The sequence below is a fragment of the Podarcis pityusensis genome (assembly GCF_964106645.2).
Source record: "Podarcis pityusensis genome assembly, chromosome: 7".
Lineage (NCBI taxonomy): Eukaryota > Metazoa > Chordata > Lepidosauria > Squamata > Lacertidae > Podarcis > Podarcis pityusensis.
Window position 1 is genome coordinate 62790073 of NC_138031.1, and position 27181 is coordinate 62817253.

General features: G+C 43.3%; 2 protein-coding genes and 1 long non-coding RNA gene across 3 annotated transcripts in view; 2 read left to right on the forward strand and 1 right to left on the reverse strand.

Moving 5' to 3' along the window:
• TMEM170B (transmembrane protein 170B) overlaps positions 1 to 27181 on the reverse strand; it is a 92981-nt gene that overhangs the window by 30632 nt on the left and 35168 nt on the right. The gene's annotated exons all lie outside the window — the stretch shown is intronic.
• Positions 10580 to 26481, forward strand: ADTRP (androgen dependent TFPI regulating protein). Its single transcript, XM_081015025.1, has 6 exons — positions 10580 to 10971; positions 14082 to 14216; positions 17395 to 17496; positions 22801 to 22916; positions 24089 to 24240; positions 25217 to 26481. The coding sequence occupies exons 1-6, from the start codon at positions 10810 to 10812 to the stop codon at positions 25261 to 25263; spliced, it is 714 nt and encodes a 237-aa protein (XP_080871151.1). The 5' UTR covers positions 10580 to 10809; the 3' UTR covers positions 25264 to 26481.
• LOC308482183 lies at positions 17503 to 21589 on the forward strand. The gene is made up of 2 exons (XR_013989124.1): positions 17503 to 19762; positions 19900 to 21589. It is a non-coding gene; the product is annotated as an uncharacterized lncRNA (long non-coding RNA).

Genomic DNA, 27181 nt, shown 5'->3' on the forward strand with positions numbered 1-27181 from the left:
TAAAAAAAGACACAGCAGACTGAGGTTCTGCTCCCCCCAACAAAAGGCCTGCCCCCCCCCACAAAAATCCAGGCTAAGCCCATGATCCCCTGCGTAGCTTTGCATTGATACAACAGCAGATATAATAAGCGCCACTCATAAACCTTTCCCTATCTAGCTGGAGTGCTTTGATTCCCTTGGCATGCTTATTGCAAAGAACTAACACTGCTAATTCATTAGGTGGCAGTGAAGTTCTTTCTTGCTGCAAGGAATGCTGTGGATAAAAATCTTTTTTACAGGCCTTCCTAGGTCATGTATCTCCGCCCCCAAGTACAATGCAGTTAGGTAATTAGAGCCTTTGGACTTAATAGCCTTATCCGCTCTTCTTAATTTTAGTTGGCAACATGTATTGCATCCTTTCCTTTAAACGGTGGTAAGCCAGCCCTAGTGTGTTCAGAGGCTCTCCTGTTCATTCCCCTAAGGTGAACCCAGAACCTCTGTCCCAAAGTACTGCACTGATGGCACCAATGCACACAAGTTCAATCTAGCACCAGTAACACCCTCTTCTAGCCCTGGATAAGAGTACAGTGGTACCTCAGGTTACATACGCTTCAGGTTACAGACTCTGCTAACCCAGAAATATTACCTCGGGTTAAGAACTTTGCTTCAGGATGAGAACAGAAATCGTGCTCCGGCGGCACGACAGCATAGAATCATAGAACCATAGAGTTGGAAGAGACCACAAGGGCCATCGAGTCCAACCCCCTGCCAAGCAGGAAACACCATCAGAGCACTCCTGACATATGGTTGTCAAGACTCTGCTTAAAGACCTCCAAAGAAGGAGACTCCACCACACTCCTTGGCAGCAAATTCCAATGTCGAACAGCTCTTACTGTCAGGAACTTCTTCCTAATGTTTAGGTGGAATCTTCTTTCTTGTAGTTTGGATCCATTGCTCCGTGTCCGCTTCTCTGGAGCAGCAGAAAACAACCTTTCTCCCTCCTCTACGTGACATCCTTTTATATATTTGAACATGGCTATCATATCACCCCTTAACCTCCTCTTCTCCAGGCTAAACATGCCCAGCTCCCTTAGCCGTTCCTCATAAGGCATCGTTTCCAGGCCTTTGACCATTTTGGTTGCCCTCCTCTGGACACGTTCCAGTTTGTCAGTGTCCTTCTTGAACTGTGGTGCCCAGACCTGGACACAGTACTCCAGGTGAGGTCTGACCAGAGCAGAATACAGTGGCACTATTACTTCCCTTGATCTAGATGCTATACTCCTATTGATGCGGCCCAGAATTGCATTGGCTTTTTTAGCTGCCGCGTCACACTGTTGGCTCATGTCAAGTTTGTGGTCAACCAAGACTCCTAGATCCTTTTCACATGTACTGCTCTCAAGCCAGGTGTCACCCATCTTGTATTTGTGCCTCTCATTTTTTTTGCCCAAGTGCAATACTTTACATTTCTCCCTGTTAAAATTCATCTTGTTTGTTTTGGCCCAGTTCTCTAATCTGTCAAGGTCGTTTTGAAGTGTGATCCTGTCCTCTGGGGTGTTAGCCACCCCTCCCAGTTTGGTGTCATCTGCAAATTTGATCAGGATGCCCTTGAGTCCATCATCCAAGTCGTTGATAAAGATGTTGAATAAGACCGGGCCCAAGACAGAACCCTGTGGCACCCCACTAGTCACTCTTCTCCAGGATGAAGAGGAACCATTGATGAGCACCCTTTGGGTTCGGTCAGTCAGTCAGTTACAAATCCACTGAGTGGTAGCATAGTCAAGACCACATTTTACCAGCTTCTTTACAAGAATATCATGGGGCACCTTGTCAAATGCCTTGCTGAAATCAAGGTAGGCTACATCCACTGCATTCCCTTCATCTACCAAGCAGCACGAGGCTCCATTAGCTAAAGTGGTGCTTCAGGTTAAGAACAGTTTCAGGTTAAGTATGGACCTCCAGAACGAATTAAGTACTTAACCCGAGGTACCACTGTACCTTGCTACAGGGGATATGGTGCCTGATGCATTTTTTTAAAGCCAGAAAATACATGAGTCCAGCTCTGGAAAGGAGCAAAGGGCGCAATCCTAAACCCACTTACATTTGTCTTACTTTTGAGGCAAAAGGCATAGAATTGTGCCAACAGCCTCTACCTTCTCAGCAGTGACACCCACCCTGTGGAACGCCTCCCATCAGATGTCAAGGAGATAAATAACTATACAATTTTAGAAGAAACCTGAAGGCAGCCCTGTATAGGGAAGTTTTAAAAGTTTGATGTTTTATTACACTTTTATATCTGTTGAAAGCTGCCCAGAGTGGCTGAGGCAATCAGAAAATGTCCCAGGGCCAACACAAAGATGCATATATTTGGAATTTCCAAAGGAAATATTTTTGCCATGTTTAATCCACTTTTGAATTTTGGATAGAACAACAGTTTGTCTCTCCCTTCCTTCCAAGGTCTTGGGTACTGATCACAAAACACTAACACACACACACACACACACACACACACACACACACTTGTGGGAGTGAAGTGAATGTATGTTCTATGATTCTATTGGAGGTTCTAATGGCCATTTTCATGGATGCTTTAGCTGAGATTCCTGCATTGCAGGGGGTTGGACTATATGACCCTTGGGTCCCTTCCAACTCTATGATTCTATGTACCTGTAATGCTGGATAACCATGCATTTGATGAAGCGGACTTCTTAGTTTTTGAGGTGTCACACAAGACTTTGTTGTTATAAAAGTTAAAGGGCTTTTGATGCCATTTTAAAGGAAGACACAATGTTAAGCAAAAGGTGCCAAGTACACAGGAAAACTACCGGTAATTACTGGTGCTGCATAATCTTGCATAATACAGTATTGTAAATACGGAGCTTTAAAAGAAGTACTGGTCAGAGATGGGACTGCGGTGGACACAAGGGGCACCAATTTGTCGGAACAGTTGCAGCAGGACACCAGTCTTGCTTCAGGATATGCTTCTGAGAAAGTGAGAGTGCAGGAGAACCATAAAAAAACAGCTATGAGACTTGTAGGCCAATAACAAATAAGATGCTGCATCGCATGACATAAATATTGTTTTTCCTAACCCTTTTCTAGACTTGGTAGTGAGATCCTCAACTGAAGATGCCAGTAACTGAGCTAGAGCTTCAACTGGTCCAGACCCAAGATCTACCTTTGACTCCCGAGCTGCATCACGGGACCCCCTTTCACATTGGATTTATACTTAATACTGGTAGTAATGCATGTTATTAATCCTAAAATAGCAATTCACTGAGCAATATACATAGTGTTAAGTCAGAATTACTACTAAATGAAAACCAGTGCTGCAACGTGGCAGGAGAAAGGCACAAGCATAAGATTGGTCAGAAATATGTATCTTAATAAAAAATAATAATGAAAAATATATGCCTTTCTCCTGCCACATTGAAGCACTTGTGGAAACTGATAAAATGAACATCTCCTCAGAACACATCCTAGTCTAGACACACATGCACTGCCCCTTTGCGGTCTGGTTATCTGAAGCTGGAATCCATTCTTCTTTGGCGATCACTCGTTGCCGAGTAAGATTGTCTTCCATGAAAATGGTCTTCGCAGTGAGTCCGTAAGTGACCATGGATTGCGGAAAAACTGGAAAAGTGGTATTGTACCGACAAAAATAGAGTGGCTTGCCAAATTATTGGAGTACTACAATATATCCAAAACAATGGGAGAAATTGGAAGGATCTCAAAAGAGAAGATAGATAGGGACTGGAAGGTGTTTAAAAAATACTTGCAAAACCATATCAAAAAATCAGAACTCCTATTAGAATAAACAAGTTCCGTTTCAAACACTGAAATACTGAATAAGATGGATAACAATGTGTTATAGAAAAAGAAGTATGAAATTAGGCTAAAGGTGTGTGAAAGAAAGTAATAGAAGTGGAAAGAAATTGCAATTGAGTAGATTGGAAGTCTAACACAAAGGTGGGGTGAGGGGTGGTGGATGGTGATGGGAAAAGGAATTATTTGTGGGAATGAGTGTAAGTATGTTTGAACACTTTTAAGGATTGTATGAAATGTATGTGTCAGGGAACTGACATCGGAGCCAGAGGCGGAGGCTAGGCTCTCAAGCGATGCTGGAGAAGGGACCAGTAGGAGGAGTAGGAGGAGACTTGGAGTCAAACAACTTTTATGCTGGAAAAGATTTAAGAAACGCCCACTGACGGATTCTGCTAGCGACTGAACAGCCATGAAGTGTAGGGCTGTCCAGACAGAAAAGGTTTAACAAGGCAACCTAGCCAGGAGTGGCACCAACTTGCGCACGAGCAACCCCTACGTTTATGACAGTATGTTTGTATGCTTGTATATCTGTAATATATGTGTATTAATGATGAACTATTTTAACAATAATAATAAAAAAAAAATAATAATAGGCTTCCGTAAGCTTCTTCGAAGATATTCAGGATGGTTTGGAGGTCATTGTGCACACACTATGTTGTCATCAGCATACTGAAGCTTTATGATGGAAGTTATGGTAACCTTACTCTTTGCTTTCAGCCCACTTAGATCCTAGTCTACACATTCCTTATAGTGCCCTTTTTTGGTCTGGTTATCCAAAGGTGGAATCCAATATGGTGGCAACAGCTTTGCTCTGACCCACCTAGTATGGGCTTGTGATCCACCTGCAGGTCACAACTCACTTGCTGAAGACCGGTGAAGGGGGCTTGAGCATGAAAAACATACTCTGCCACTAAGAAACAAATAACTTCTCCATCTAGCCCAGGATTGAGTATTGTGACTGGCAGTGATGCATTAGGGTCTCAAGCAGAGCCTTTCAACTAAAGGCCACAGGATGTGTGTGAAAAGCATGTGCACCATAACTGAGCTATAGCCTTTGACCCGTGAAACAAAAATTCATTCCCAAAAACCGACGAAAGAAACTTGTAGGACAAGTTTGCTAAGATCAGGCTCGCTGCTTATTGAGGTCAGCTGAGAAAACAGGATGCTTAAGTGGAGCGCTTGAACAAATGAAGAGTCAGGCTGTTTTAATCAGAAAGAACATGGGAGAATTCAGAATGGCTGAGCAAAATATTGATTTGCTAGCCCTGAACAAGCTTTCTCCTTTGATGATTAATTCAGTGACTAAAAATCTATAAGAACAGCCAGAATTTGCTGGTAGGAAGAAATCTGAAGCATGTGACAAAGAAATCTAGGAATCTTTGAATGCTGCACAGAATGGAATTCTTTGCTGGGAAATTAAGAGAAAATGCAAAAGAAACTTTTTTAAAAGCCAGCCTTATTCCAACATCAAACAGACCACAATTACATGGCCAACAAGCAGGGTAGACAGCTGGCTGCCAAATCAATCTTAAGAACATGCTTAAGAACAACCAAATCTGTTGAAATAAACAGTCAATGTGTCCTAATGTGCAGGCGTGCCAACCTGAATAAAATAGGGGGGGGGGGGCAGATGAGCCCCACCTTGCATAATCGATCAAATTATGCACACCATTTGAATGGCAATGCCCATCAACTTTTGTTTTTGTTTTTTTAATTATTGACTTAAGAAAATTATAGACAGCAAAACGAAGAAGCCTAAATTAACATTGCCTTCTACCGATAATAAATAATAATAACTATTCAAATAACGAAAATACTAAAAATACATTTACTTCCCCTTTTGAACTTCTATTCTGGTTACAATATATTACTATTCTATAAGAATCTATTATATCCTTTGCTGTCCCATATATTATTTTATTTCCCATATTCAACCTAACCCTTCCCTCCTCCCCACTGCTTCCCTTCACCTGTGTGAGATCTTCCCATCATAATATTTCTTTCTAGTTGCTTTAATAAAATAGAGTAACATGAAAACTGTTAGATTATAATTACTTCTTTTGTCCTTACACACTTAACAATTGCCTATTAAGAGTTCTGCTTTAACACCATATTTCTTCATGTATTCCCCTATGCATTCCCATTCTGTATAGAATTTTTGATTGGAGCAGCCCCTGATTGATGCAGTCATTTTTGCCATCTCGGCAAACTCACAAATCTTAACTTGCCATTCTGTCATTTGTGGTACTTTTTCTGATTTCCAATATCTTGCCATAAGTATTCTTGCAGCTGTGGTTATATACAAAAATATATTCCTTTTGTCCTTGGGTGTAGTGATCAGGTGGGATTGCTATGAGGAATTATAACAAATATAGAGTAAGCCATCTGTGTCAGCAATGAAAGCATTGCGTTGACTGGATTTAAACTATTTTGATATGATTCTTGATCAACCCACACCTCTGTATCCCTGTTCCATTTCTCTTTCTTGACTTACACGTACACTGCCAGTTGCTTTGCCAGGCAGGCATCCTGGGTCATCAAAGACAGTGGGCGGTTTCTTTGATGTAGCTTTTCTGATATAGATAGGTAGCCGTGTTGGTCTGCCATAGTCAAAATAAAAAAAATCCTTCCAGTAGCACCTTTAAGACCAACTAAGTTAGTTCTTGGTATGAGCTTTCGTGTGCAAGCACACTTCTTCAGATACACTGTGTATCTGAAGAAGTGTGCTTGCACACGAAAGCTCATACCAAGAACTAACTTAGTTGGTCTTAAAGGTGCTACTGGAAGGATTTTTTTTATCTTTTCTGATATGTTAATCTTAGGATGTAAATCTTAGGGCTAGGACACAGGTCTCACATAAAGGTGATAATGATCGCTGTCCTCCTGGCCATCCTTCTTATCTCGTATATTGCTTGTTGATCACCTCCCGGGGTTGCCAAATGCACTCCTTTGTAGTTCTGTTTTATTTACCCCATGCTTAATTAGTTTTGGTAGTTTAACTTTGTCTCCACGTGGGGTTTGTTGAAATGCTCAGAAGAAATCTGATTGGTTCTTACGAACACTCTGTAAAAAGTTCTTTTGTGAATAAAACGACCTGGGCCAAGGGGTAGAGAGAGAGAGATTATTATACGCACCCTTCCCAGAGTCTTGCTGGTTCAAGCCTCTGTGTGTATTCTTATTAATCAGAGTTCAATCCTTCCTTTACTTTGAGACCGTCTCACTTGGGTATGTCATTTGTTAATAAACTCAATAAGTATGACTCTGGTTTTTTTGAAATAGAGCTCCTGAGGATCTTTTTGATTTCCTCATGTATCTCATTCCAAAATTGTCTTACCACCTTACATCCCCACCACATATGGTATAATGTCCCCACCTCTTTCTTGCACTTCCACCAGAGATTTGGATGCTTTTTGTAAATTTTTGGAGTGGGCTCAAATATTTTACTGGGGGGGGGGGCAAAGGGACCTTGGTCCCTAGGAGTTGACTCCTATGCTAATGTGTGTACAGTACATCCTGTTATTAAAGATAAAGAACATAAGAATAGTCTGCAGAATTACTGAGAAACCAGAAACCAGCAGAGCCATGAAGTACTGAAACGAAATGAAATTGCATGATTGATTGTGGAATCTAATGTTAGAAATAACTCAGCACTGAAATGAAAACATGGGACTCATTCTTGCATGTAAATGCACTGGCTGCATTTAGACCCTATGATGCTTCAATATACATGTGAAGTAAGGGGGGGGGGGGTTGTTCCTCTGAGCATCACTTTACTTCCCCCACCCCTAGCCCCACATTGAACAGCATTTCTCATTGTAATGCCCATTCATCAAATTTGAAGGGCTTCTTTTGGAGCTCCTTGCAACCTTTTAAAAATTATTTTTACCATCCTGGACAATTGGGTGTCATCAGCAAACCTGCCCTTCTCACTGCTCACCCCTAACTCCAGATCATTTATGAGAAAGTTAAAAAGCACCACTTCCCTAATGCAACTCCTTGGAGAAACCCATGTCTTAATATCTCCTTTGCGAGAATTGTCCATTTATCCGTACACTCTGCTTCTTGTTATTTAACCAGTTACTGATCAATAAGAGGGCACTTCCTCTTATTCCACAACTCCTCAGCTTACTCGGAAGTCTTTGGCAAGAGGGCTTTTCGAAAGTCCAAGTACCGTACTGTGTTACTTCATCCACGTGCTTACTAATACCATCAGATGAATCTAAAAAATTGGATTGCAGCACTGCATGGGAAGTGCATTTCATAACAGCATTCTTTGCCTTAGCAGAGAGCAATCCAAACTATGAAAGTTCTATCTTTCATCCGCCCATGATCAGCAGGGAGGGGTGGCAATGCATGCTGGCTTTGCACAGGCTCTATATGCAATACTTATTCTGTGAACCACCCTGCGATCTTATGATAAATTTAAATTTAAATCAATCAATAAACACAATGGTGTGTAGGAGGCTTCCTTTGCCATATTTAAGCAACCACCCGATAACTCCACAGTGATATCTATGAACATACATATCCTTAGCTTATGTTAAGGATGTCTGAGCTATATCTACAAGTTATGGATAAAAAAGATGCTTGACCCTCACATCCAGGAAATTATCATGCTTCTCACAGCACTTCCACATGAGATGAAAAACTGACACTTGTTACGTTCATAGCTCAGCACTAGAAAATCCCTTAAGCTGGGCAGTTGTATAACTAACACTCAAATCTCACTCAAATCTCAAAACCACAGCCTCCATTAGGTGTGTATGGACTTACGAGGTATACAATGCAAACAGTGTTAGAAATTCAGATATATCAGCTAGGCACAAATGCCCCCTTAAGCCAAGGTTACAGTCGCCAAAACATAATGTCTAGTTGCCATTTTTGGGTAAGGCAGCTCTAAAGTCTTATTTTTCAAATGACGTACTGACTGTGATTGATTCTCAGTTAAACATCTGGCTAGTTCAGATGACAACCTTGGGCTAGGTTAAGAACTTTGAGAACGTAAAGAAAAGTCACTTGATCCAAGGTCAGTCCACATATATATTGGCCTATTCCTACTTCTTTTTCTTAATGGCGAATCAGACCATTCATAACATAAGAACATTCTTCACAACTGTGAGTGGGGCAATGGTGTGGCGTGAGTGAAAACAAGATACAACAATTACCGGTAACTAAAGCTCAGGATGCACAGAAAAAGCATTTTGGTTCCTGAAATTCATTCCAACCATGCAGATAAAATATATCTGATAGAATTCTACAGGATGGAGTATTAGTGCGTCAAGACCCAATGATCCCCAGGCATGCACCTCCAGATGGTGGAGATGTCAGGTGCCATCCAGGGTCCTGGGCATCTTCACTTGGTCACAAGTGCAAAATGCGCCTGGCACCTATCTAGTTTTGAACACTGAACACAAAGGCTAACATTTTTTTGGGGGGGGGAGCTCTGATAGGCTGCATGCTCTGTTAGTCCTCTGAAAAAGTCACAAAGCAGTGAATAAATGCCCCTGGCACAGAACGGGCATAGTAGTGATGGCCTGCTTTAGAAAATCTTTGTATCAGTACAATGTGCAACTGATATTATCTGGAGCACTCCTGTTAGCCGTGGGCTGCTTCTCTCCACATCCCCCACTACAACTATATTCCTCTCTGGCCGCAGTGTCTGGAATTTAATGTGATTAGACAAACAAGCGTATAAGCAGCAGCTCAGTTAAAAGGAACACCTAAGCTCCGTTACCCATGACCTTTGTTCCTTCAGCCTGCTCTTTAAGGTTTACACCTGCTTGGCACATTCTGAAAATGTGTTAATATAACATGCCAGCATGGGTGGAGTTCAAGGAGAAAGCTAAGCAAACCAGCCACCAGGCGCCCACATGGAATATTGAGAGTGTTGCTCTGCACATGTTTCCTGGATGCCAACTCGAATAAAATATGGGGGGGGGGAGGCCAGGTAAGCCCCACATAATCACACAGTGCAACAAACACACACACCATTTGAGTGGCAATGCCCATTAACCTTTGGGAGGCCCAGGGCCCTCAAGTACTTATGGGGGGGGGGCAAGTCCTCTGAGTCCCACTGTGTGGCTCACTTTCAGCCCAGCATGCACAAGACCGCAAACCCTGGAAGTGTTTGTGAAAGCCCAAAGCTGCAACAGGTCTGGGCTGCTACTAGCAGACCTCAGGTCTTCATTCACCATATCCAAAAGTGTGCCTAGACCAGTGGCTTTCAACCGGTGTGTGCTGTGGCATCCTGGGGTGCCTTGAATGATGGCCAGGGGTGCCATGGGCAACTCTGGCCTCTGTCCCTCTTTCTTTCCTTCCTTCCCTCCTCCGATGCCTTCTCAAGTCTCCCGAAGGCTTGCACAGCTGTTTGCTGCAGCATCCCTGGCCATAAGCTCTGGCAGGCACCTCTCTTTGGGGCAGGGCTGGGGGGGGGGTGCAGCTCGGAAACTAGGGGCAGCAGCAGGCCAGAGGACTCCCAAGGAAAGGGGAAAGGAGGCTGAGGGAACACTCCACAAAGGAGGGGGTTTGAAAAAGGGTGAGAGTCTGCTAGCTCTGCAGGCAAGGGTTGGCATAACTGGGTTCCTGAGCCCCACAGGGATGCTGCAGAAAGAAAGTTGGTCAAGGGAGCCGGTTGAAAACCTCTGGCCTGGGCTACTGTCGCAACAACAGAGACTCGCGAGGCGGGTGGTTGTTGTTTTAAGCAAAGCACTTCAAAGGAAAACTTCGCCATGCCAGTAAGCCTCCAGCTCCACTCCCATCCTCGAAAACATGCGAAAACTTATGCAACTCGGGCCCTTAATCTCCTCGAGTAATCTCGAGGGAGAGCATATAAATCCAAAGGTCGAAGCCTGGCCTCACGTGAACGAACGGCAGCGGCAAAGGAAAACGGGAAGGGAAGCCAAAACTTCGGCCGCTGCTGCCAATGTGATGCCCGCTGACTAGCTTCCCCGTTCGGCTTCCCGCGGCGGCGAAGGAGGAGCCGCTGCCGGTTCCCCCACCGCGCGCGCCATGAAGGTCTCTTCGCTCTTCCTCTTCCACGGCCTCGCTCTCGCCTGGTACGTGTTCCTCGTCGCCTTCGTCAGCAAGATAGCGACGGGACCTGGCGAGAAGAAACCGGACAACATCCTCGCCTACGGCGGGCCGTGGAAGTTCCTGACCGTCCTCAATCTGGTAAGCGGCGCGCGCGGAAGCCGAGCCAGGCCTTCCCCTCTCGCCTCAGTCTGCTTTCGCTTCCCGCCATCGGCGCTTCAGGAGACCGGCGGCGGTCCAAGGGCAGCTTGCGCCTGCTGAGGGGGTGGGAATCCCCAGGAGGAGGGTCACAGGGGTCCCCACGGCCACGAACCCCCGACCTAGGCTAGAGTTATACGTTTCACTCGCCTGAAGCCCCTTAGCCATCCATTGAAACTAGGGGGCGGGGGGAGAGGGGCGGGTTTGAAATACGTACAGCGCGGGTTGGGGTTGCCACCTGTATAATACAGGATCTTCCCGCATTTCCAAGTGATATGTTATGTACTGTATTTGTTACAGTTTTGACCTGTATTTCAGGTTGGTTTTCTCTCTCTCTCTCTCTCTCTCTCTCTCTCTCTCTCTCTCTCTCTGCCAAGCTGTGGAGTCCTCTGCAAATGCATGCATTTGAAACTGTGTGAAAGATCACCGTATTTAAACTCTGTGTAGCAAAGCAGAGGCAGATTTGCAATTGTGTGTGTGTGTGTGTGTGTGTGTGTGTGCATGCCTGGGTGACAAATTCCAGAGGGGCTGTCCTGTTAGGCTGCAATAGATTGCAATGGGTTGCTCTGAAGTCACTTCAGCACCAGATTGGGGGGGGGGGTCGCCTACCCCCCTGCCCTGCCCTGTATTTTGCCAAAGCAAAGGTGGCAACCCTAGCAGGAAATAATAGAATTGTAGAGTTGGAAGAGATCCCCAGAGTCATCTAGTCCAACCCCTTGTAATGTAGGAATCACAACTGAAGCATCTTGTGATGGATGGCCATCCAACCTCTGCTTAAAAATCTCCAAGGAAGGAGAGGTAATCTGTTCCACGGTGGAACAGCTTTTACTGTCAGAAAGTTCTTCTTGCTGTTTAGTTGGAATCTCCTTTCCTGTAACTTGAATCCATCAGTTTCGGTCCTGGCCTCTGGAGCAGGAGAAAACAAGCTTGCTCCATTTTGCACGCGACAGCCATGTTGGTTACAGCATGGTGCTGGTAATGCCAAGGTTGCAAGTTTGATCCCCGTAGGGCAGTGGTTTTCAACCAGTGTGCCGTGGCACCCTGGGGTGCATGGAAATGGTGGTCAGGGGTTGTTGCGAGCAACACTGGCCTCTGTCCCTCTTTCCATTCCTCCTTCCTCTGATGCCCTCTTGCATCTCTGCCTCCCAAAGGCTTGCATAGCTGTTCGTTGCAACAGCCCTGGCTACAAGCTCCCCAGGCAAATTGTGTCTCTGGGGCTGGCCAGGGGGTGCTACCTGCACAGCCGGGGGGTGGAGTAGATGATCCTCAGGGTCTCTTCCAACTACGATTCTATGTGGGCAGGGAAGCAGAACGCTTTTCCTGCCTGTGGTTTCCCACCAAAAAGACTTTTTTAAAACCACCCCAGTACCTTGCACAAGTTAATTCCAGTGTCAAGAGACCACGGGGGGGGGGGGGTAGCTTTTACTAAGCTGTGGATAGTGTGTAATAGTAGTAATTGTGCAGGAGATGTGTTGAATCCTCCACCCCATACTGCAGTTTAAATTATACACACCCTCCATAATTTCCTAGGGATTCAGAAGCGCACCCGGCTGGGTCTCCCTCTCTCCATGGGTCTTTGGCCATCAGATCTAATTTGCTTCTAAAATCTGTGTTAACTGCTTTTGCTTATGTTCATCCCTTGCTGTGCAGGTGCCTCTGCTTTTCCTGGGCAGTGGTCAGGGATGGTGTCATCATCTGGAGGGCTATAGATTTTCCTCCCCCCCCCCCCAAGTAAAGTTTCAGAGGGGCCACTGCGTTAATCTGTTGGAGCAGGAACAACACTGTCTTGTGGCACCTTAACAGATCAACACTGGAAAAGCAGATTGCTTTCTGTGAAAGCAAATGCCAGAATAAAGCTCTTAGTCTTTCAAGTATCACAAGACTCATTGTTGCGGATTAAAAAACAACAACACTGAAACGCAATGTGTGATATGGTAGGGAGTCCAAAATCTGCTGTTCAAAGGCAGGGGAGATGCAAACTCCAAGACACAGGCATACCTAAGGCAGCTCTTTGTGCCTTGGCCCTTTTTCTGCTGTTGGACTGATCATAAAGTTAGGAAGTCTCTGCTAATGTATACCCTACGCTACTATTTTTCTGCAGTTGAACACTTTGCAATTGACAACTTTTTTTACTTTTTCATACATGCATAAACCATTAAGCCAGATTTGTGACTTAAGCTAAGAGGACAAAAACATATTGTACCCCTTCATGCAGTCCGTGTAGTTTAAGGGTGTTAGGAGTTGTAGCTCTGTGAGGGGTAAACTACAGTTCCTAGCTTTTTAAACGAAGGCATGTACTTTAAATATATGGTGTGAATGTGACTGTCAGTGGAGGCCTACCCATTGGAACACCTTGCTTTATGCTCCGGAACACGATTGGCATAAAGACTAAACTTATCCTCTCTGAAATTTCACGTATAATGTTGTTCCTTCATTTATTTATATTGCGGTCTCTCAATGTAACTTAGAATATTTTATTTCCTTTGTGACCTCTGCTAAGGCTGTGTACATATCACCAGCTTACAATACAGTTGGCCATTTCCCCCCTCAATTCCTATTGAAGCTGGTTTGGCGAACAGCACATCAAAATGCAGTATTTTCTAAGAAATGACAGGATGGAGCTGGATTGTGACTAACATTGTGTGTACACCACTTTCCAAACTAGAAGTGGGATCACACTGGATGCAGAGTAAATGACAGTGTGTACACAGCTTTAGAGTCTGTCTATAGCTGTACTTCAACCTTGCAGATAAGCTATAGTACTCCCTAGAGGTGATTTTTTTTTTAATTAGTGGATCTTTGCACACTGATGCTAACAAAGCTACTTAGTTCTCATAAAACATTATATAAGTCTATTAAACAATACAATGTTAAAGTTTACCACCCAAACTAATTTATTAAAACACTCTCAGTAAATAAGATAGATATAGCTAGTGGCGTTTTCCACAGTGCTGATTCATGGTTCACCCTGAAAACTGCCTTCTTAAGAGTTCATTGAGGTGTGCACAATTAAAAATGGATGAAGATCTTCTCATTAGCTGTAATTAATTTAGGTTCTGCAGGCTGTTTACTTTGGGATCTCCTTGCTGATTGACGCGCTGGTACTAATGAAGCAACTGCGACTTGCTAAGTCCATGTTCCCCTTCAGAGACTTGATCTTTGGCAGCCTGGCCTTTCCTACCTCCATGGTGAGTTTCAAATACACATAATCATCATTATTATGCCACTATTAGAAGACAAGCGCTAGTTACTTTGGAAGGATTGTTCTGAGCCAACCATGCTTTAAGTAATGATAACTCATGAATGATAACACATTATTACTAATGAGAATTCATTAAAGATAGTTCATTATTACTATTATTTTATTGATACTGTAATAGTAGCAGTATATATAAACAGCATATACCGTATAATTGCCTGAAAGACACTTAGTGTGTTATAGAATACAACTGCTTCATGTTTTCAAAAACCAAGCAAGGCAACTGAAACAAAGAAAGAGGGTTTGATTCCTGACATCTCCAGGTAGAGCAGGCAAAGGTCCCATCTGAAATTCTGGAGAGCTGTTGCAGATCATTGCAGACAATATCAACCTAGATGCACTCTGTATCTCTATATCTAACTTCCTATTTTCCCAATGAATATTACCTGCTGCCTTATCAGGGAGTGGGTGGTGCTGTGATCTAAACCACTGACCCTCTTGGGCTTGCTGATCGGAAGGTCAGCAGTTCAAATCTTTGCGACAGGGTGAGCTCCTGTTGCTCTATCCCAGCTTCTGCCAACTTAGCAGTTTGAAAGCATACCAGTGCAATTAGATAAATAGGTACCGCCGTGGCAAGAAGATAAATCACATTTCCGTGCACTCTGGCTTCCATCACGGTGTTCCGTTGCACCAGAAGAGGTTTAGCTGTTCTGGCACATAATCTGGAAATCTGTTTGTGGGCAAATGCCGCCTGAAGCGAGATGAGCGCTGCAACCCATAGTCACCTTTGACTGGATTTAAACATCCAGGGACCCCTTTTTACCTTTTTTTATCTGCCGACTTCCAAAATCCAGATAAGCACCTTAAGGGCCATTTAGCATCTTACAACATGCAACAGAAGGGATATGTGTGGGTGTGTTTATACTCACACTTCTGTTTTCTGCTGCATATTGCCAAAATATGCCTGAACTGAACCTCAGCCTCAGTTAAACACATTTCACTTGAAGCGTCCCATGTTTAGTATGAAAAAATAATTCATGTGTAGCTATGTAGTAGAGTAAGCATCAGACACTAATACTCCACTTTAAACCTGTGAAAATGCAAGCAAGGAAAGTCAGGTAAAATTGAGACAATTTCTTTTGGCGAAAAATGAGCAGAGTGTACTGTTTCCAAAGCCATTTTTTTCTACTCCCGTAGAGGGATCACCAGGTGTGAGGGATCACTAAGTGTAGAGACGGACTTGCTTCTGATTATAAACAATGCATACTATTTTTAGTAGGAGAACATCCTTTCTCAGCTCCTGTGTCCCTGGTTTGCTCTAATGTGGACTCACACTCAGCAGAGAAAACAAGGCCAAGAAAGCACAACTGATGCTGTAATTATTTTTCTTGTGTTGAAATGCACCCATTGAGAAAGCTTTCTCAATAGCTAATATTCACTTTTTCGGCTTAAAGCCTGTTCTTAATGAATGAGGGCGATGTTTGTCGTTAAGCCGCTTGGAGAAGCAGAAGGTAGATCTGATCATCATCAAAGACAGAGACTGTCCTACTGTTAGGCAAAGTGAGGCGACTGCCACAGGCAGCAGTTACAGTGGGACGGAGGCAGCAGCAACAGCCCCCTGGCTGTCCCTCCTACCCCCCTCCCTTCTGTCATTCTCCTCTGTGGAAAGACAGACTTGGGTATGCTATACAGCCTGTCTTGGCCCTTCCAAACTAAGCTGCTGCCTAGTAAAGGACACTATTCCTTCACCAGTGTTGAAATAAGTTTAATTGGCTTCTGTGCACAGAACAGAGATGGGGGAAATCTTGTCCTTCACCTCATGCAGCAAAAAAGTTCAGGCCATTTCTGATAGAAGGGTTGAAATCACAGTTCTCTTTCTCCCCATCTGGTTATTGTTCATACTATAAAGACCTTACTGGCTTTCTCACCCAGTGGAAGGGCCCGTTGCTTGGCAATGGTGTCCATGCTTTGCATCCTTGGCATCTTCAGTATAAAACAGATCCCAGACAGACCAGCTGAAAAAGTGCCACTGTATATGAGGTCTGAATAGTTTTCACTGGGCTTTGTGGATTTTTAGCCCAGAAAGCAGCTCCTGGTGGTCTTCACAGCTTTCCCTCTTTCCCTGCTCATGCCAGTCTTTGCCAAAGATAACAGTTGAAGAACATGGCTTTCCCCAAGGAATCCTGGGAAATTGTAGCTCTGGGAAGGGTATACTACAGCTCTCCTACTTTAAATGCATGTTGCGGAGGTGAGAGAAAAGTAACAAAATTCTTCCCAAATCGAACATTGCAAAGGAGAGAGCATCCCTAGGAAAAGTAATTAGACAACTGCTTGCATAGGTGTTTTTTATTGGCTAGTGTGCTTTTAATGATACAGCACTCTTTGTACCCAAACAGAAGGCAATCAATATGATTTTATAAATGCATAATTATTATTAGTTGTAGTAAACATAATCTGAGCACAGTTCTTGTATTTGCTCTGAATTTCAGGACTTTGGGGAACACTGAAGTTTTCAGGAAGCCTGTCAGTCTAGTGCTGTATATGTGTTAACTGGCTTTGATTACCCAGTGTAGGAAGAGTAACCCTCTGGACTGCTCAGGGGCACTTGATATGGCCAGCAGGCAGAAACCCCTCTCCGCCCTCACACATTCACTGAACATGTGGAGAAAGTCATGTGAAGATTCATGTTGCCTTTTTTTTTGCTACAGGGGGCAACCATTTAAGGTGCATCCAATTGTCATACGGCCGCCAACACATGGATCCTTTTGGGCCCAGAAGAGGGAGGAATGTGGTAGGGGAGTAACAGGGTGGAGAGGGCTTATGCACGCTCTGCCAATGTGCGCAGGGGCCAGGAACAGAACCCCTCACAAAATGGTTGTCGCCTGTACATCACATTTTCCAGGACTAAAAGCTTATGTAGGTTCTGTGGCCCAGAGTTGGTTACAGCACTAAATGATTTCTAAAATAATAAAATACATACTGTTGTGATACTGTTTGAAACCTTGCATAAGTGAATCCCAGCCCCTCATTTCACAACTCATTATTCTGGAGTGCTGTGACAGGAAGAAGCTTGCCACAGTCCTCTATCTGAGAGAAGTGGAAAGTACTTTGTTAGATGCTTGTGTTAGATAAATTCATCACCTTTTTCTTTTAATACTCTGTTTCAGACAGTGTTTACGTTGTTTTGGGCACTATACCTTTATGATCGGGAGCTTGTTTATCCCAAGAGCCTTGATGCCGTCCTTCCTTTATGGCTGAATCATGCTATGGTGAGTAAAATGTAAAGCAACAACAGCAAAATGGAACAAAGGCAATTTGCAATAAATATTCAAACATTGCATGATGGATGCAAGGGAAAGCAGACATGATCCAGCCAATTATGCACTTTTAATTCCTACTGATCTCGGTGGGAGAGTCAATATATACTTAATCTCTCTCATCAAATTTAATAAGATGTGCTTACGGTAACTTTGGCAGGAACATGCCCAGATTCTGCAAATTTTTATTTGTAGCTTCCTTGCTTTCTCTTTAAGCCGAGACAGGCAATGAGCAGGCATGTGAATTGCTAAAGAAAGCCTTAAAGCATAGGGGAAAATATCAGTGAATTGTTGCTTGCCAAGTGTAAGTCAATTGAAAGATGTGAAGTCATTAAACGGGGTGGCAGGATAGGGTGGGGAGAGAGAGACACTTTCTAGGTTACTGCAGTGCATATAAAAGAATGAGAGTGCTGTTGCTGTAAACAGAGTGTTATACAATGCAGAATGTCTGGGAATACAAATGAATGTTTGGTGGTTTTTAGAACGGAGTAAAAGAATCCAAAAAGGTATGTAGCAGGAGCTCTCCAGTCAAGCAGCAAATGTGAGTAGAAACAACAAGCAGCAGTGCAAAAATGATGGCTGGCTGACTCCTGCATCTTACATTTTAAATTTCATTTTTAGCCAAAAACAGAAATGAAAGGAAATGGGGGGGGGGGGAATCTTTACTGCTCTGGGCAAAGATGCTACCAGTAAAATAGAAGCTGTGGGTGTGTGCAGAATTCACGAAATGTCGTCTTGGGAATAGGTGGGTGAAAAAGTTCAGTATGAATCGTAAGAGCCTAAATGAATGAAATAACCATCATACTCAGGACGTTCAAGCTTGATTCTATCAACCTTCCGTAGTGAATGAGGCTACTGGCTCTTACTCAGGACAGTGCTACGAAAAGATCAATATTCCTTGCAGTGACAACCCAAATTCTGCCTTTATCGTCTGCACAAATGGGTTTGTTTGCATCACTCGCTCCTCTGGAATGCTAGTCATGTGGAAGAAGGGCAATGAGTCATAAGAACCAAAACAAATGAAACAGCAATCATATCCAAGACTCAGCCTGGATTCCCTACTCAGTGCCATTATAGGCTACTAACATAGATGGGTGCTACATAAAGACCCATTTTTATGATCTGACCTCTTGACACCCTATAATGTTAGTTTCCTCTAACATTATCCTCACACCAGCAGAGTATGGCATGGTGGGACTGAGCCACTTCCATTGGCACATGTGGAAAATCGGTGCAGGATAGCAGCCACAAGCCTTATGAACCTGTTTAAACAAACAAAACATAAAAAAGTCATAGCTTAAATCTTTTATGTTTCCGAGAAGTTAGAATGAGCCCATTTTTCAGAAGTGATGTGACACTCGCTCAATGGGCAAATCATTCTGCATGAATTATTCAACCTAGGCATGGAGCTAAATGATGGATCCCTTCAGCTAAGATTTGTTCTTTCCGTGCTTCCTAAGAAAACCAGAAATTTCTAAGCGATTCAAGTTCCCTTATGAACAAATCTGTGAAGTTTTGAAGGAGGCAGAAGAGTTAAGAAGAGCTAAGCACCATCACATTGCCCCAAACTTGCCTTACTAGATAACCGCCATGTGCCAGTGCAGGGAGAAGGAAGGCAAAACATATCCCCACGTACACTGGAACTTGATTCAAGAGAACTTGTTCACATCTGTGAATAATCAGTAATATTTGTATGGGGAGGGTTGGGGCAGGGAAAACCTTCAACCTACTGTGATGCTGTCCTTCACTTGCTAACTGTTTACCTACTTCATCTGTAAGAAAAGGAAGTTTCATACCTACCAACACCACCCACCATGCATATCCAGGGATGGGACCAGGCCTCCTCCTGATGCGACATTTGCGTGCCAGAGCCCCATCCCAACAGACATGGGGGGGCGGGCTGTAGAGGCCTCAGCCCCATAGTGCCCCCTAGGGAATGTTGCATGCATTGTAGAATGCCCTGACTGTGAGCGATGATGGTATGGCCCATCAAACCTGGCCAACACTCCATATTAACTGACTGTATGCCACTTCCTAGAATCCTTTGCAGTGTTCAGGGGTTCTATAGCAGACCTGCAGAGACACCACCAGTACAGGCAATTCTATCTGGAAAGCGTTCTCTAAGGGTTGGACATTTGGAACCACTGCCTCAGACAAACGTAGATTCCCCCAAGAAAACCTTTTCCATTCAATATTTATATATACAGTGGTACCTCGGGTTACAGACGCTTCAGGTTACAGACTTTGCTAACCCAGAAATAGTACCTTGGGTTAAGAACTTTGTTTCAGAACAGAACAGAAATCGCACGGCGGCGGCAGGAGGCCCCATTAGCTAAAGTGGTGTATCGGGTTAAGAACAGTTTCAGGTTAAGAACGGACCTCCGGAACGAATAAAGTTCTGAACCCGAGGTACCACTGTAAACTGAAACTGCTAGCATCGTATTATGCCATCTCAGTAAGGGTGGAAAACTAATATGCTTTCCCTCAGAAAGCAAAGCATTTAATTAACTTGTATCAGTAAATAAATCAAAACAAAGTAATACAGAACTCAAAGTAAAAAAAAACTTTCATAAGCAGTCGGAACGTAATACAGTATTTTAAGCAACCCATTCATTAACAGCAAAATCATTACATACAGCTTTTGTTCAAATTAGTGGGTTTGGGGTTTGGTTTTGTTTTTGTTTTTTTAGAGTGTGGGAGGGGGAGGACTGAGAAATAATGCCTTTTCTCCCCTCTCTGTGATAATTGTTTTCCTTTTTCAGTTTCACTTGTTACAAGTGAAGCTGAAAAGAAAACTGTTAATGGAAAATACAAGAATGAGTCACTGTTTCCAGCCATTTTTGCCAACCCTTGGAGATTGGTGTCAATCCAGGCCTAATTATTAAGACTTGCTTTTTAAACAGGTTTTTTAAATTATTTGCTTAAAGAACAAAGCTTGCATTTATTTGAATGAATGCTAGATTAAACAATACATTATAGTGGCAATGAAGTTTAATTGCCTTTAATGACTCATGGTGTGTGGTGTGACTGGAGTCATATTAAAAATTGCTATGAGTAGGGACCACTTTGCCTGAGAAAAAAACAAAATGCATTTAAAGGGCTTTCAACTAGTTTTAAGTTGCAGTATATGGTCCATTACTAATGCCATTGCAGCAGTCCATTGTCTAGTAAAAAGAATTCATTTAGAGAGCTAATTGAAAGCCAGTGGCAAATGGAAAGCTTTGCAATAACTAGTCAATCATGCAGTACTTCTGTGTTTTGCAATAACAGGCAAAACATACGAAGGTTCTAGAAATAGTACAATCGCCAGAGCCAAGTGAACCTAAAAATATAGAGCACGCACTATAGAGCACGCACTATGGAATGACAGGATATTATTATTATTAAAATGCACCATCTATCTATATCTGTACAGTGGAACGTGGTTCTCAAACTTAATCCGTTCTGGAAGTCTGCTCCAAAACCAAAGCATTCCAAAACTAAGGTGTGCTTTCCCATAGAAAGTAATGCAAAACGGATTAATCTGTTCCAGACTTTTAAAAACAACCCCTAAAACAGGAATTTAACATGAATTTTACTATCTAATGAGAGCATTGATCCATAAAATGAAAGCAATAATCATTTTACTGTACTATAAAATAAGTAAGACAGTACTGTAGATGATAAAAAAATAATTTAAAAAAATCTTACTACACCGACGATAGTCATTGTTTGGATGGGGGGCTTTTATCCATTTCCATAGTCACACATTCATTCAGTAGCTGAACTGGGTTCCACACAGTCACAAAAACAAATTAACTGAAAAAGCCTCAAAATCAAAAACGCAAAATAAATAGCAAAAACAAAAGTCCAAACTTAATCTGTTCCGGAAGTCTGTTTGACTTCCGAAATGTTTGAAAACCAAGGCGCAGGTTCTGATTGGTGCAGATGCCTCAGAAACAATAGCTGACAGCTGCATCGGATGTTTGGCTTCTGAAAAACGTTCAAACACCGGAACACACACTTCCAGGTTTTCGGCATTTGGGAACCAAGGCTTTTGAGAACCAAGGTACCACTGCATAAGCTAGTTCCCTAGCCTCTACTATTGGATCATGGTGAGCTTAAGTGAGGCGTACCTTCCTGTTTTCTAGGGGAAGTTACATATGAAGTTGCCTCTAGCTCAGCATTGTTCCATGGGTAGCCAGTGTGATGCCTTCCAAATATTGGACTTCAGCTCCCATCAGCTTCAGCCAGTATGGTCAATGGTCAGGGTTGATGGGAGTTGTAGTCCAGCAACATGTGCCAGGCACCACATTGGTTACCCCTGGTCTACACTAACTGATGGATCTTCAGGGTTTCAGAGGTGTTTCAGTCCTACCTGGAGAAGCTGGGGTTTGAACTTGGGACCTTGTGCATGCAAATCACATGTTCTACCACTGAGCAACGGCCCTTCTTCCTTGTACATGCTGAAAAGGTGAGAGCAAGATACGGCTATAGCAGCAGTGCACGCATTAAAACTCTCTACTGTTGCCTTACCCTAATAGTTCTGAGGCTGGGGTGTGGGTGTGTTAGCTATTCCCCGTCCCTTCCACCTACTGTTACCAAGTTGGCAGCATTGCCAAGGAATGAAGGCACTCAGCATAGGGTATCCTGACTGTCAAAAGCAAGGGTGGTGCAAAAGTCTAGGTTAGACCAGGGGAAAGGGTGTCTCCTTTCCTTGATGCTATGGGACACAGCCTCTGATATCAGGAATTCCTCTGGGAAAGAGCAGAGGTGCTAAAATCCAGGCATCTGCCAGCTTCATGAACCCCATCTCCTTTCTTCCTGAAAAAGACAGGCCCGGAAGTATATAGGACAAAGCAACCCTCTAAAGCAGGGTTTCTCAGACTTGGGTCTCCAGCTGTTTTTGGACCAACTCCCATCTCCTAGCAGGACCAGTGGTCAGGGATGGTGTGGATTGTAGTACAAAAGCAGCTGGAGACCCAAGTTTGGGACACACTGCTCTAAAGGAAGGGATATCCCTTAAAATAAGGCATTGAGAATCAATAGCAGTGTTTTTGTTTTAATCCTCTGGTTGAAAGAACAAAAAGCCCATTGTCTTTGCCCCAGAACGTTACCACATAGAACATTCAGCCAACAGCCAATCAGGACATTGGCTGAAAGACTCGCGTTAGAAAGGCCAGGCCAAAGCTCTGTACACTTTATTGTAAGCAATGGTGAGTTTCATAAATTCAACACGAGTACAATTTTGTGTGACACACTGTATTTTCTTCCCAGCACACTATTATATTACCGTTGTCCCTGATGGACCTCTTGATTACCCCACATCGTTCTCCATCAAAGGGAAAAGGGATCAGCATATTAGTAATTGGGGGTGCTGCCTATGGCTGTTGGTAAGATCTTTGTTTTTTTAATGAAGAAAGTCTCTTTCACATGATGCTTTGGCATCCCTCTGTAACAGGCAGGAAGCCAAGAGGGAATGCCTTCTCTCACCTAGTTATTACATGCAGCCACAAAGTCCTCTGTTGAAAAGACGGTCCTTGCTTAACCCTGCTGAAAGAAATCCCGACTATTCAGCTACAATAGATTCCTGATCAGACTTTAGACAAGCTTTGGAACTGTTGAACAAGTGCATTATACAACCATACATTAGGCCTCGTGAGGGGCCTTTTTAGCCTAATCAGATCCTAAACTTAATGAGATTATTCATGCCGCTTATTGAAATTCCTTTCCCATGCACGAGTTTGCTTGCTGTGATTTGTACTGTCTATTAGTTTGGCTGTTGTGAGCATGGAGCAAGGCCCTTCGAGATTCCCCCAGAAAACTCGCTTTTAAGAAGGTGTCCGTATTCCAGAAGGAATGGAACTTCTGGCCCATAGGTGAAGCTCATCCTAATGCAATGTGGCAGTGTGATCATGGTGGGGGGGTTGAATGTTATCCTCTGAACCTGGATGGAAGGCCTTGAATATTCTTAGCCTCTGCTGGTGCCCAAGCCCTCTGCCATTCAAGTCTGGTGTTGGATCCCAGACAAGAGTATTTAGGGGATGAACTACCTCCTCAGAACTACCTCTTTACCCCCCACCCCTTTACCTAAAATTTACCATGTCAGACGACTTGCATTTATGTTTTTGCTGTTTTCTTTCACTAAATGGTGTTCCCACATAGAGATCTGCATAACAAAACATCTGGCTACCACAGGCAGAAAAAAAGATCTTTTAGGTGTTTGTGTACCTGTGAATAAATGCAGGTGTGTTTAAAAAAACCCAAAAACCAATAATCTCACCCAAGCTATTGGCCCCTTAATGTGTCTTCAAGGGCTAAAAGCAGCTGGGGCAGGGTAATGGCGGCAATTTTGGGAAAGAAACTAGAACACCTTCTGAGCTAGAACCCCATGACTGCATTTCTTCTTCTTCTTCAATGTACAGTTCGAGCAAGCCTTTTAAATGTTTGTCCTAGCTTGTACTTTGGCCCTTAGATGCCACATTCTTCCCAAGGAAACGGCAAGCCCAGCTGGGATGCTATGTTCTAACTTAAGATGTCCAAACTAAAATGCATTCTTTTCTAGGTCTCTGTGGATTTACTCGGTGACTGGGAAGTGGGTGTACCCTCTCTTTGAAAAGCTAAGTGCACCCGGCATAGCTGCCATTTTTGTGGGGAGCGTTTTCCTCACTCTCTTTTGCTACAACACAGGAGAATTCCTCGTCCGCATGATTTGGGGTTAGTCCAGTCTTGTAAACAAATCCTCAAAAGTTACCATTTTTAAAAATTAGTTTGCACATGTTCTTCTCTTATACATTGGTGGCACATCGAAAGGTTAAAAAGGGAAGGGAGGAAAGAAAGAAAATAAATTCCCTTGGCTTCTCTCAGTTCCCTGCCTGGTCACTTGATTCTTATTCCTCACAGTTAAATCAGGGCTAGTAGAACTTGCACATTCACTTGCCAGGCCCTAGTTGTAATTTCCCCCCCATGGGTGGTAGGTGGGTCCAGTGCTATAAATGATAAGAAGACATTGCACTGAGGCTAAAAGCAGAAGTGAACTAGCAAGCAAGGTTAGTAATAAGCAGAAAGCCTATAGTCACCATGCATGCAGGTGCATATGTGAAGGGGCAAGTTTCGGTAATTACCATTTTCAGAGGGAGGCTATCCCTGGTCACATGTTCCTGTATGCATGATAGAGATAAGATGCATGGAACAAACTTCAGTCTTTCGCATGGTCAGTAAATGTGCAAAATCACCCTAAAACTAGATTATTATGGGCCATGTGCTAGGGAGTTAATGGGACCCCCCAACCAACTTGGGGTTGCTGAAGTAGGTGGTCTGTCTCTCAGTTGTGGATAAGATTGCCTGTTCATGGGGGAAGTGAGACCCCCCACACACACACCTTGGTTAGCAGATAATCTTGCTGCAGAGCTACTCTGAAACGGGAGCAAAGGGCACTGCCTCTCCCAGTCTCTTGTGACTCACCAGCAACACTTTCTCCTGCAGCTCACTCTTACTTCTAGTTTGGCAGTGCAGAGAGTGGCTGTTGGCTCCGTTCAGGGGCTAGATTTTGCTCCAGGGCTGTCAGCTGCTGGCCCCGAAGTGAGTTCACTTCTTTTCCCCCAGTATGGAACAAAATCAAGTTGTGTTTGGATTGTTATCATTCATCTCACCAGTAAGCCATTTTTCTTCTTTTGCTTATGCCATTTCACAGGTGACTCCGTAGTAATACTTGACATTTACAAGAAGAAAAGCAAATGAAACTTGGATGATGTCAGAGCGAAACCTAGATGAATTAAGAATGAAGCCAGCGAAGTCGAGCAAGAAGATCTCTCGGTGCGGAACCTTCTCGTATGCTTGTTCAACACTTTGTGTCTTCCAACGAATCTAGATTCTAAAAATAACTGGATTCTGGGGATGGATTTGAGGGTCTCCCTGGGCGGATCCCTTTCAGGATTCCAGAGGATTAATTTGATTCCAGAAAGCTTAAGATGGATCCCCAGGCACGTCAAGCCACAGGTTTGTTGTATGCCAATTAAATAAGTGGTACATACCTTAGGACAGAATCCTCCAAGGCTGCTACAAACTGTCTGGAGTGGATTGCATCAGTCCTATCAATGCGCCTAAACTGCACTGGGAGAGCCACAAGCAGCTCCTGAGGCCTTGGACCTTCACACTTGTGTGTTACATTGTTATGGAAGCTGCAGTCATCACAATGCTGTGCAAATCTAGATGCCTGTTGCATCTCTTCTGGTGGAGACTGGGCCCTTCTCCCCTCTCCTGCAGAGAGAGAGAGATGGGGAAGAGCCTACTTTGAGAGGAGTGCTGCAGACATAGGAGGTTTTTGGCTTGTGAATGACTGCACCAATGTGATCAAGACCCTTGGAAACCCCTGCATAGGAAAGGCTAGACTCTAGGTCCTGGAAGACCTGATTCAGAGCCAATAAATTCAGACTGACAAGGGCTGCCCATCTTTAAATGAATCTTTTGTACTATATCATGAAGACTAACCTAATGGCATCATTTCAGATGATTAAGGAAAAGAATTTACAGTTGCAGATTAAAGAAATGCATAGCATCCGGTGCTCAAGCTCAATGCCATAGGATAAGTATTCATCCTTAATGATCTAAAGAGTGGATCTGCTAAGTGTCCAGTGAAATCAGCATGGCTGCAGCTTGAAATCCGAATTATTAATAGGCATTTACAAAAAACAGTAAAAAAAAGTTAATGAGATTCCTGACATTTACATGGTTTCCTCTTTTGGGTTTTAGATGTGGCACTCCTGAATCAAAATAATGTAATTATGTTTAACATTATGTTAACATGAGGGTTAACACAAATCTCTCTGCCACATTTTCCATTCATTTACTAATCTCACTTGCTAGTTTATTTCTGTTATTAGCCTCGGCGTCTTATTAAGTCTTATAGAACTGGAGCAATTCTTTGAAAAGGTTAATAAAAAAAATAAATGAACATGACCCATCGTTTCCTTCAGTGGTCAGCATTCTCAAGCATAAAAGGCAGTGCCGTTATTTTAATGGTGTGGTGATTGTAGCTTTTTCTTTTTTGGATTAGCATAAATGGGCTTGTCATGGTTGTGCCCAACAAACTGGGCACAACCGTGACCAGGGATGTAAAAAGGGGTACTTTAATGACCTGCAGTTTCTTTCCTGCCTTAGGAATGTGATACCCATCAGAATTTGGGAACAGGCACCTAAAGTCTGTGGCAGCTTTGAAAATGAGACAGACAGACGTAGAGACAGCTGAGAAAATTTTTGCTAGCCTGGAAATTATGGGGAATACACTGTTGCTTCGGAAAATCTGGTGCAGAATCAGCAGTTTAGCTGTCTCTTTTCACAAGTCTGCTTGCTTTCATTAGGCTCTGCTGGTATAATTCCAAATAAACCAAATATGCCGTAAATATCCACTGTGCTCTCTCTCCCCTCCAAAGGAAGTGAAACCATGAAGTGTTGCCCTGTATTTCTCACCTTTTAGGTAAGTGGAGAATACTTAACCATATTGATTTTGTTGTGTGTTTTCTCACCTCATGACAGTAAATATGTAAAAATGCACACACACACACACACAGGACCACAAATTGGCTAAAGTCACTGGGACAATTCAAAAAACATTCAGTATCTCTACTGCAGCAGAAAAGTAGGTGGATCTGAAAACATA

What these genes read in the sequence shown, in the direction of transcription:
- ADTRP (XM_081015025.1), top strand. Translation starts at nt 10,810, where the DNA reads ATGAAGGTCTCTTCGCTCTTCCTCTTCCACGGCCTCGCTCTCGCCTGG. An exon ending in TATGGCTGAATCATGCTATG is followed by an intron (nt 17,497 to 22,800) that starts GTGAGTAAAATG and finishes TTTTCTTCCCAG; the next exon opens with CACACTATTATATTACCGTT. An exon ending in CCTCGTCCGCATGATTTGGG is followed by an intron (nt 24,241 to 25,216) that starts GTTAGTCCAGTC and finishes GCCATTTCACAG; the next exon opens with GTGACTCCGTAGTAATACTT.